The 11,240-nt window shown below is 34.6% G+C and overlaps 1 protein-coding gene across 1 annotated transcript; it reads left to right on the top strand.

Moving 5' to 3' along the window:
• The first annotated feature begins 440 nt into the window (after positions 1 to 440).
• Positions 441 to 9,053, top strand: LOC149529172 (uncharacterized). The gene is made up of 2 exons (XM_089808680.1): positions 441 to 1,234; positions 8,609 to 9,053. Exons 1-2 carry the CDS (start codon positions 569 to 571, stop codon positions 8,771 to 8,773), a joined length of 831 nt encoding a protein of 276 aa, XP_089664806.1. The 5' UTR covers positions 441 to 568; the 3' UTR covers positions 8,774 to 9,053.
• Positions 9,054 to 11,240: the final 2,187 nt, after the last annotated feature.

Raw genomic sequence — 11,240 nt, 5'->3', positions numbered from 1 at the left:
AATAATATGAGCCCAAGTTCCTTGTGGTCAACACCTAACTGTGCTACAAATAAGGTGTACACAACTCACCCCTTGTACAATTTGAACTTGTAAGCTTTATTTAAAATTCAAAGAACTTGTATTTTATCTTTCAAAATTCAAAATACAATTTCTCCACCAAGTGACTACCTCTAAATGCCAAGATTATCCGTAAATGCTAAGATTAATATTTATGTGTTTTGATTAATTATTATTGTTTATTAAGCTCAAATAGACTTGAACCTAAGACCTCAAAGATAAACTACTCACAATTTACATTGTATTGTAGATTCTTCCCTAACTATCTCTAAATATATTCACCAAAATATAATACATTAATTAAATAAAAGACTTATTTTCCATCTCTGAATCTGGAAACACCGTTATCTCAAAGAACCCCACTCTTATCTCAATGAAAAATATGCACCGTGTTTCCCTAAAACATTTTAGGGTTTGTGAGGGTTTTATAAACCGGAGTTTATAAGCTTCCTAGAAGTTTTAGGTCATGGCTTGCACAGCTTAGGATTTTTTTTTCAGCTGCAGTAGAATCATGGCGGAAAGAGGAGCAGGGTTTGGGCGTGGATTCGGGCGCGGCGACAGAGGCGGCCGTGGTGACAGGGGACGTGGCCGTGGAGATCGTCGCGGTGGGCGGAGAGGCCGCAGGGAAGAAGAGGAAAAATGGGTGCCGGTCACGAAGCTCGGCCGTCTGGTAAAAGAAGGTAAAATCCGTTCTTTAGAGCAGATCTATTTGTTCTCTTTGCCCGTCAAGGAACATCAAATTGTGGAATCGATGCTGGGCCCGCAGCTCAAGGACGAGGTGATGAAGATCACGCCCGTCCAGAAACAGACCAGAGCAGGGCAGAGAACGAGATTCAAAGCCTTCGTTGTGGTGGGCGATAGCAACGGCCATGTTGGGCTGGGCGTCAAGTGCAGCAAAGAAGTTGCCACTGCTATCAGAGGAGCCTTGATTTTGGCCAAGCTTTCTGTGATCCCTGTGAGGCGCGGTTATTGGGGGAATAAGATCGGGAAGGTGCATACTGTGCCGTGCAAGGTCACAGGCAAGTGTGGATCCGTGACTGTCAGGATGGTTCCTGCTCCCCGAGGGGCTGGAATTGTGGCCGCCCGTGTGCCTAAGAAGGTTCTGCACTTTGCTGGGATTGATGATGTCTTCACCTCTTCACGGGGTTCGACTAAGACTTTGGGTAATTTTGTCAAGGCAAGTTCCTTCTCCTCTCCTTCTAGCCCGATTGCTATGTTTTTCCTTTGTTCGGTAGCTAAAATTGTTCTCACTGTACATGATGGTAATGGTTGTGGTAATTCATTTTTTTTTGAGTAACACTGTCCTTTCCGAATGTGGATTGGTGTGATCTAATAGTCGACTATAACCACCTTGTACATATATCTGCTCTATTTTTTCAAATGGAATCAACTAGGTTACGCATATTGTTGGCTGCTAATAAACATGTTACGACATGCTTTACATGAATACATCTATATCACAAACTTATTTCTATCAAATTTTCATGAGAAGTGTCACTCAGCATTGGTCCGGGATCCATCTGTTGGAGTCCCACAGAGTTGATCCAGGATTCATCCGTCTGTCCCTCAGAATTGATCCGGGATTCATTCTGTCAGAGATGATCAAGATCAAACTTTGCCCATTTGTACCTCTGAAGATTTGAACCTTGATAGAATTGTGACACACCATCATCCTTTCATTTAGGTTTTAATCCTGTCGGTGCTTTCTATTTCAATTTTTGTTTTTGTAAATATAAAAGCTTTCTTAGAGTCCTAAGCTTCTATCCAATTGCAACATCTTATCTTGTTTACAACAAATTTTATACCCATTTCTCCTATTTATCCAATTTTAGAACTTTTTGTTTGATTTGCCCTCTATAAAGCTTTTTGCTTTTCCAGGCTACAACTCAACGTGGTTCTTGACATCACTTTATGCCAATTGCAAATTTTATGACCCATGCCTAGCCAATTTTATTTATTATTATATTTGATTTTGTATGTTTACTGTTTTTGGGGGGATAGCCTTGCATCAATTTGCATCCATTGTAGCCCTATGGTCCATTATGTCAAAGTCACTCAAGATCAAATCAAGATCCATCATGGAGGCTTGCATCAATTTGCAAGCCATTGTAACCCTATGGTTGGTTTGGTTGGAGGGATCCATTTTGTTAGATTTGCTTATGATCAAACTGGATCCATTATGTTAGTCACTTACGATCAAATCAAGAAAAATTTGTCATCACTTAAGATCAAATTGAGATCCATTTTGTTAGTGTAACTCGATCAAATTGTGCCCAATTGTCAACCTTGATAGAATTTGTCACAACATCATCCTTGCCATTTAGGCTTTAATCTTGTTGGTACTTTCTATTGACTTCTTGCTTTAGAAATTGAAAAGCTTTCGGATAAAGCATTATCTTGTAGTTATCCAATTCTAAAAATTTAGAACTTGAGTTTGGTTTGTCTTGTATACAAATTTGTATCTTATTTTATTTTGATTTTGTATGCTACAACTTTTGTAATGCGTGGACATCACTTTGAATGCTGATCACCCAATTCTAGAAACTGACCATGTCTTTAACCAATTCAAATTCTAATTATATTGATTTTGGTACAAGCTAGGGTTGTTGCACCAAAAGGTTGACTTGTCAATGTCTGATACAACCAATAGACTTATAGAATAGAAGGTGTTTAAGCCACTCCACAAAATCTTGATGGGGAACATTGACAGTTAGTCCATCCAACATTCCCTTCCTTAGCGTAACTTGATGATATTTGAACCTTTGACCAAGCTCTGATACCACTTGTTAGAAGCTAGGGTCGTCAATTCCTAATACAATCAAGAGACTTATAGATCACAAAGATGGTTAAGCCACGACATGCAATAGAGGTATGTATAGGGTGTCAAATAGCGAGACTATTGTAAATATTGGTCCAGCTTATCTTACATAGGAATATATTATACCAGCAAGGATCAATGCTATGCTGATATATTTGAAAAAACATGCAGGTTCTTTATTCCATATAGTTGTTACCTTGATGGAGTATAGCAATTGCACAACCAGTTCGAGAACATTTTATTCATTTAATATTGGAGTCCTTATTTTGGGACTTGTTATCAAATATCAACGCATCAGTTTATTTTGAGCTTGTCCAGAAATATTGAACAAGAAGTAGGCTGGAGTACGTTAAATAAATTCAAAATTAATAATATATATTAATATTTCTCAGTAATGTTCAAGTTTTTTTTTTCCCCCTTGAAGTTTTCTATACTACTATAGTATTATATATTAATTTTATCAATATTTTGGAAGGCTTAAAAATACTCTGAACACTAAAACACATTCAAATTAACTAGTGACAAGATGGTTAACTTAATAATGATTGTATTTTTAGATGGGAACAACTACCTTATATTCAAATTGCATAACATCTTGCAAAGAGGGCTTCTATGAGCTCACAACAATTATTAGGAGGATTGAAGAAAATCCAATCCCTACATTGATTTATGTGGCCTCTCTTGCAATAGCCTTGAAAGTAGATCTGGATGCATTGCCAAGTTATAGTTGATGTGGTGTATGCATCACATCCAAAACTGCTAGGAAACATTGCGTTAGACCTTAGGATTACTCATCTCCCTATGCTAGCACCGTGACCCTCATTCTTCTCATGATACACAATGTGTCTTAAACTATTCCAATAGCTAAGATGATTCGACAAGATTGTCTCCTTTAGTTGCTTATAGCTATGATTTGCTAGTAAGCCTATCCCCTTGTTAGGCTCCATAAGTATGTCGTATGTCATATTTATCGCTATTCACTATTGGACTATATAGAGGAATGAATAAGGCATTCTCAGTGTGTATTAGGTCAATATTTTTCTTCTTGTTCATCTTTAGAATTTCAACTAAAGCATCTTTCTCCACCTAATTGTTGTGCTATGAGAAAGTCTCTTTCATGTATTTTGACAAAGCAACTTCCAAAATTCTTTTAATGATGCACCCAGTTCCAAAGACCTTGAGATTGTCTCATTAGGAATAATACAAGTTTAATTTAGTCCTGCCTCTTGGAGCAGTTATACATTTAGATGTTTTATGCATCTCTCCTTATGGCAGCATCTTTAGAGTTAGAGAAATCGATTAAGAGTCTTAGTAGAGTCCATTTCATTTTTAAGAGATATCTTCATCCCAAATTGAGAACTCCGTGGGTTTTGAAGATAATGTGTGAATCGATAAATTCATATGAACGTTATTCTCGTAGTGATCCCATCCATTGATATCAATTCATTTTTAAATACCCTTATATTTCTCTTTCTGTAGGCATTAAATTAACAAAAGACAGACTGAACATCCAGATTTCACTCATGTTGTCTTCCTATGTAAGTGTTGTCAGCCGTGTAAGAGATAAATATCTCTTTGTAAAGGTCTATACCAGTTGATCGTTACCAATTATCACAACCAATAGTTGTTTTCATAGAGGCAAATTAGGAACAATTGCTCCATAGTTTCTTTTCTAGCCATGCAGAAAGGGCAATGAGAAGTCACAAAAGTCTCCCTGGATTGAAGCCTGAAGGTGATCGCCAAGCAAAATGCGCTTATGGAGGTAGTCCAAGTGAAGGCACCATCCTTGGGTAAAACTTTACTGCCCCAAGACAAATATGCAGGATATAATCCAATTAGTTCTAGTCTATTTGCTGTGAATAACCCAAGTTTGCCTAATATAACCATCCTTGACAAAACTTTAGTTTTCCAATGAATCTAAGGGGGTGTAATTTGATTGATTCTAATCTATCTTGCATAAAAAAACCCAACTTTACAGATTTTTTATTGTATTAATTTAATATATACTTTATAATAACTTATAAGAAATGCAATTTAAATTGATAATTCTTTACAATGATTCTGCCCATGCAAGCATCAACATGAGATCAATAAAAGCTCCCAATTACAACAATGAACTAATTCTAGTTCCTTTCAAGCTACCACACTAGAAACCACTAATGGAAGATCAGATATTAGATTTTAAACATCCTTCTTAGAAACACTACTACGTAGAAGCCAACCATGGAACACTAAGGGTAACAATTTAGAATTCCTCATTGGATGTCTCTTTGGCATTTGGAGTTGGGACTCCACAATTAGAACTCAATGCTTCAACCAGTTAAGCTCAATTCCTTGAACACAATTAGTGATTTTATAACTAAAGGTAAGTTGTATATGAATTATAATTATACAAATAAATGTGTTGTATTAAATTACACTTTATTTGTAACTATGAATGCATTTTATATAGAGATGTATCTAAGATATCTAAAATAGTTTGCCCTTCCTTCAACATCTTATCAGATCTCTGCATGCTTTTTTAAATGGGTGACACATCTATTAGAAAAATAAAACAGCAGTAAGGAAGAGAAGAAAGAACTTTCAGCTTGTTTTTATTGATTAATAGATGCCAATTTATACAATAGCTTGACCCAACAACATTCCTAAATGACTGCTAATTAGATTGACAACAAATTACTTCATGATTGACAACACACACAAATTAGATTGACAACAAATTACTTCATGATTGACAACACACACAAATTAGATAGCTAACTAAAATTTATGGACACCTAACGTAACACATCTACAATAAGAACTTGATTCAAATTAAAACTCTTTTACTCAATCCTAAACTAAACTTGTGTTGCCAGCAACTCAACAAGGTTTGCCACATGTGCAACAATTATTATTGACTAATGTTGGAACATTAACTCCAACACCCCCACTTAATGTGACAACTAAAGGAAACATTATCTAGAAATCATACTTTGAAAATATGCCATAGAGGAGTAAGACTTCATAGTTATGCAGCTATCATCCAGCGTCGAAACACAATTGGACACACCATCTTCTAATGAAATGTCTCATTAACGATGCCAAGCTTCTAGATTTTCAGAAAATATGTCATAGAGGAGTAAGACTTCATAGTTATGCAGCTATCATCCAGCTTCGAAACACGATTGGACACACCATCTCCTAATGAAATGTCTCATTAACGATGCCAAGCTTCTAGACTTTCAGAGCTCCCTGAACTATTGGACACACTATCTCCACATGGAATTTGTCACAACCCTCGTAAAGGTATAGCTTCTCCGATCTTATAGCACCTCAAACTATTCAAGCATCCATCTAGACTCTACCACATCTTTTCATATTTTTCAAAGCATTGATTGCTTCAAAATCAAATAAGTTCTTCAATGAAATCATGATCATCCGGTGGTTCTTCTCTTGGCCTCATCTTCTTAACAACTTCTTCTCTAACAGACAAAAAATAATAGGAAGATAGCTCTGATACCATATTGGAAAAATAAAACAGCAGTAAAAAAGAAGAGAAGAAAGAACTTTCAGCTTGTTTTTATTGATTAGTAGATGCCAATTTATACAATAGCTTGACCCAACAACATTCCTAAATGTCTGCTAATTAGATTGACAACAAACTATTTCTTGATTGACAACACACACAAACTTGACAGCTAACTAAAATTTATGGACACGTAACATAACACATTTACAATAAGAACTTGATTCAAATTAAAACTCTTGTACTCAATCCTAAACTAAACTTGTGTTGCCAGCAACTCAACAAGGTTTGCCAGATGTGCAACAATTATTATTGACTAATGTTGGAACATTAACTCCAACAACACCATCAATTTGTATCCTATTTAGATTGTTGTCTCTTTTGTTAGATTTAGTAGGAGCTTGCCATCTCTTGTCCTTTGGGTGTGCTGTACCTTATAGTTTAGATGCGATATAATACCAATCCTGATACTCATGTATCTCAAGATTTGAGAATGCACTCTTGTTAAAATTTTAATGGTTTTTGTTTGTTGAGCTCATACTGTTCAATAATTGGCAATGTTTTTTTAGCATATGTTTAAGATTCTGATCACACTTCCACTCCCTTCCTATTGATTCTTCAATTGTAAAGTATTTTTGTGAGATGGATTTGAATTCAAATGCCTCGTTTAATTAATAAGAAAAAAATTCAGTTTTACTTGCTACAGTAAACATGTTTGAAACCACATTGCTAACATTATATTGTGAGAGCACGTTTTGTTTTTAAAGGATTTGAGTATTCTTTTTTCCTTTATGTTTCTAAAGTGACAAGTGTTCTCTAATCTTTCTCTTGGCATGCTAATTGTGTACATAATTCATTCTTGTGAATGTCGAATCATTGAACTTGGATTGCTTGGGGTCAGAGATGCATTCCTATCATTTTCCTTTGTTTCTGAGTGCTAGTGCATGATATTGTTTTCTTATAGTGGGTGTAATATAATGGTCTCATTTTTGCTCGCTCAGTCAATTCAGTGAATCCAAATTAGGGTAATCTTGTGATTTGCAAGATTAGATTGAATCCAATTGATGTGGTGTAATTTTTGTAAGTTAAGTAGATGGTTATTTTTATAGGTACCAAGAGATGGTATTTGTATAGGAAATGGGGATTGGTATTTGGAGATGACCAGATTATTTATACTGATATTTGATAATGATGATTATACAAAATAAATTTTAAAACCATAATCCTACCTGGAGATGTTAAAGAAGCTCAATGCCATGGGCTTTTTGAGACATTGTTTCACTTCATATTCTTCAGCTCTTTGAGGCTTAGCAAGGAATTTTTTCCTACCACCAAAAGAAGTTGTTAACTTTTATTAGAAAAAAAAATCACAAGTCTATTAGTGTATTTGTGTATTTCTTTAAAATCTCTCAGCACCAGCACTGTAAGAAAATTCAGCTGAATTTTTTTGATGTATCTGAGCAACCTCTTATTGGAAATTTCCTCATTTTCAATGGATTCTTATAGTAGATGCAAAAAAACTTTGTACGAAGTCTGCTATTGCCTGGTGATGGGGATGCGGTTTCAATACAGAAAAAGAGTACCAGGGGTCGATGGACAAGTCTTTTGATAACTATGACAATTATTATACTGACCAATAGACTAAATTGATGGGCTACTTTCTTTTTTTTTTTTTTTTTTTGATTAGTAAGAGGTGGAAGCCAAGATTAATTATTGAAGGCTCACAATTTATGGTTGTGTTGTAGGCTTTTGCCTTCCTTCTTGCTTAACTTAATCTGCAGACGTTTAAAAGTATATTTTAGTCTAAAATTGTGAATTTTTGGAGTGACTAATACAAAAAATCTCCATTGAAGAAGATATTTACTAATTTTCGGATAAAATATAGTGCTAGATTGCTGTCCATTAACTCAGTCAGCTAATTTAAAAAGGTTTCGAGCTAATTGCCTTATTGGCAGTCGTTACAAATCTCATGTTAAAGATCCATGTATGTTGTTAAGCCTTTATTTAATTTTTACAACAAAGGTAGCTCCAATGAGCTATGGGAATAATTGCACAGAAGTTACATCTACTTGAGTGCACATATTTTGAACTTTAGTATGTTGTGGATGATACTGATCTCTTTTGTATGGATTCTGTTATATTATAGATCTCATTGTATCTTTAACTAATGAAAATGTGGAAAAACACTTTGATGCCACAATTCTTATCTGGTTCTTGGCTGGCAGGCAACCTTCGACTGTTTGTTAAAGACATATGCGTTTTTGACACCTGATTTGTGGAGGGAGACTCGATTCTCAAAATCACCTTTTCAGGAGTACACTGATTTACTAGCCAAGCCTGCCAAGGCTTTCATCCTTGAAGATGTTGATAAAGAAGCTATACCAGCATAGTAAACATGCATGTTGGTGCTTGGTTTGCTTACGAGGAGAATGAGTATAGATACTTCTTGTTTATGGTCAATTAAATTGTTATTTTAGATTTTTCAGATAATTTTCTGTTGTAAGGTGCCCCTATAAACACTCTAGATGTGTCAATGAGAGTTTTTCCTTAAATATGCTGCTAGCTCTTTATCATCCATCATCTAATTTTGGATTGGCTGCTGCCTAACAATGTGTTGTAGTCCCACTTTTCCATTTATGTATCTGATATTTTGCACTTTTTGCAAGTTCATTATTTGTATCTTATGTTTTTTTGCTTTTCTCATTAAAATCTATAATTTTCAATTATAATCAGTCCCATAGCACCTTCGCAAAATTGAAATAATCCCTTAGGTGAATAGAAGAGTTGCCAGAAATCACATGCTAATGCTAATTTTGTTCAGAAAACAGGAAAGCATTTTTGGTTACCAGCATAGTTGTTATGGTTTCATTTATGTTCATTGTGCACCTTCACAATTTTAAAGTAATTCTTGAAGGTGATTAGAGAGTTATGTACGCATGCTAATGCTATTGATGTTCCGAGCATGACGAAAGATTTTGGTTACCAGCATAGTTGTTAAAGTAGAAGTACTGAAAATCTGTTTATGTGTAGGGTCTCTAATTAGGCAAAAAGATCTCAGAAAGCTAATTTTGAATTGGAATTTATCCTAGGCCTCAAGTATCTTGGGTTTTGCACAACCTGCTTGGGAAAGACAGCCTCAAAAGTTGATTGGCAGCACTTTTATAGTCTTTTTTTTCACTCAATAGTGGTCCAACAATTGGATTCTTGCAATGGATGTAGTTCTTGGTGGGTGTTGATGTTGAGACCTCCATACAACACTCAGCTTATCAATGATCTTCTTTTGTGTATCTTCTTTTTCGGAACAAGAGTTTTGTCCTATGAAACTTTTTGTTGCCTCTCTTTGATTGTAAGAGATTAGTTGTGCAACATCTAACATGAACTAGTTGTCAGGCTTCATATATTACATTTTCATTTGTCTTCCGTAATTCGTCTTCTCCCTAAGCTGCACTAAGGTGGGGTTTTGGAGTAAGTTTTCTTGAGCATTAATAATTAGGAATATTAAGTTTTATAATAGGGGTGTTGGAGTAAGTTTGCCTACGCATTCATAATTAGGTGCTACTCCCTAAGCTGCACTAAGGTGAGGTTTTGGAGTAAGTTTACTTGAGCATTAATAATTAGGAATATTTAGATTTTTAATAGGAGTGTTGGAGTAAGTTTGCTTGAGCATTAACAATTAGGAATATTTAGATTTTTAATAGGAGTGTTGGAGTAAGTTTACTTGAGCATTGATAATTAGGCGCTTCTCCCTAAGCTGTACTAAGGTGGGGTTTCGGAGTAAGTTTACTTAAATATTAATAATTAGGCACATTAGTTTTTTCAATAGGGGTGTTGAGTAAGTTTACTTGAGCATTAACAATTAGACACATTTAGTTTTTTAATAGGGGTTTTGAGTAAGTCTACTTAAGCATTAAGAATACACTGTTTTTTAATAGAAGTTTGCTTATTTTTGTGTCGTATAAATCTGTTAATATTTTTGCATCTCATTATTGATCTATTTTTCATTTTGGTTCATATTTCCATTAAAAAAATATTAAAATTCAAATGCGTACGGCTCTCTTCAGATTAATTACCTAGCCGAAAATATTGATATAAAAAAAAGGACAATTAGAAAAAAATATTTTGCACGACATGAAAAATTATGGAATGTTACATTACAAATTTATAATTTTTTAAAAATTTAAAATAATATATTTAAGAGTGTACACAAAATTATTACAAATTATGTGTTTTTTTATCTTCTAAAATTTAATGGTTTATAATATAGAAAGCGATTTCTTTTTTTGAGTTCAGAGCTTAGAAGGGCAAATAACAACCAAAGGGGGAAGGATAAATGATGTTTTTCTGTATTGTCTAAAATTTAACGGTATACTCATTAATATTGTATTAGATCGCAATGTTTTAGTACTGATTTAGCGAAAAGTGGTATCATATTATAGTAAGCCCATGTCCTAAATAAACTAATATTTTATTTAAGGAGTACATTTTTGAGAGTTTGGAGCTGAAATGGGCAAAAGAACAGCCAAAGGGGAAGGATACAAGTACAGTATGCTTTGAGACAAAGATAAAGGAATGTGTGTATGTGGAAGAACAATTGGATGTATTAAGGATGACGAAAAGGTTTAGAGAGTTTAAATGACGTGCAAGATGAATAAACAAAGGAAGAATATGAAGAATATGAGTAGGTAGTTTTCACAGCTCAAACCTCTAGGTCTTAAACCTTTAGTTGGTCTAAAAAACAATAAAATCCCATTTTCCTATATCCACCCAGGTTAATGTTGTGTTATGTTTTTTGTTCGATAGTGATGATGAAAGTAGGCCTTTCAAAGGGGGCCTATCTTGATGAGAAGTTGTATCTAG

Source organism: Cupressus sempervirens, chromosome 11 (genome assembly GCF_028749045.1).
Source record: "Cupressus sempervirens isolate cs-2001-9-10 chromosome 11, ASM2874904v1, whole genome shotgun sequence".
In the NCBI taxonomy this organism is placed as follows: Eukaryota; Viridiplantae; Streptophyta; class Pinopsida; order Cupressales; family Cupressaceae; genus Cupressus; species Cupressus sempervirens.
This window is presented reverse-complemented; position numbering and strand designations above follow the sequence as displayed.

What these genes read in the sequence shown, in the direction of transcription:
- LOC149529172 (XM_089808680.1), top strand. Translation starts at nt 569, where the DNA reads ATGGCGGAAAGAGGAGCAGGGTTTGGGCGTGGATTCGGGCGCGGCGAC. An exon ending in CTTTGGGTAATTTTGTCAAG is followed by an intron (nt 1,235 to 8,608) that starts GCAAGTTCCTTC and finishes CTTGGCTGGCAG; the next exon opens with GCAACCTTCGACTGTTTGTT.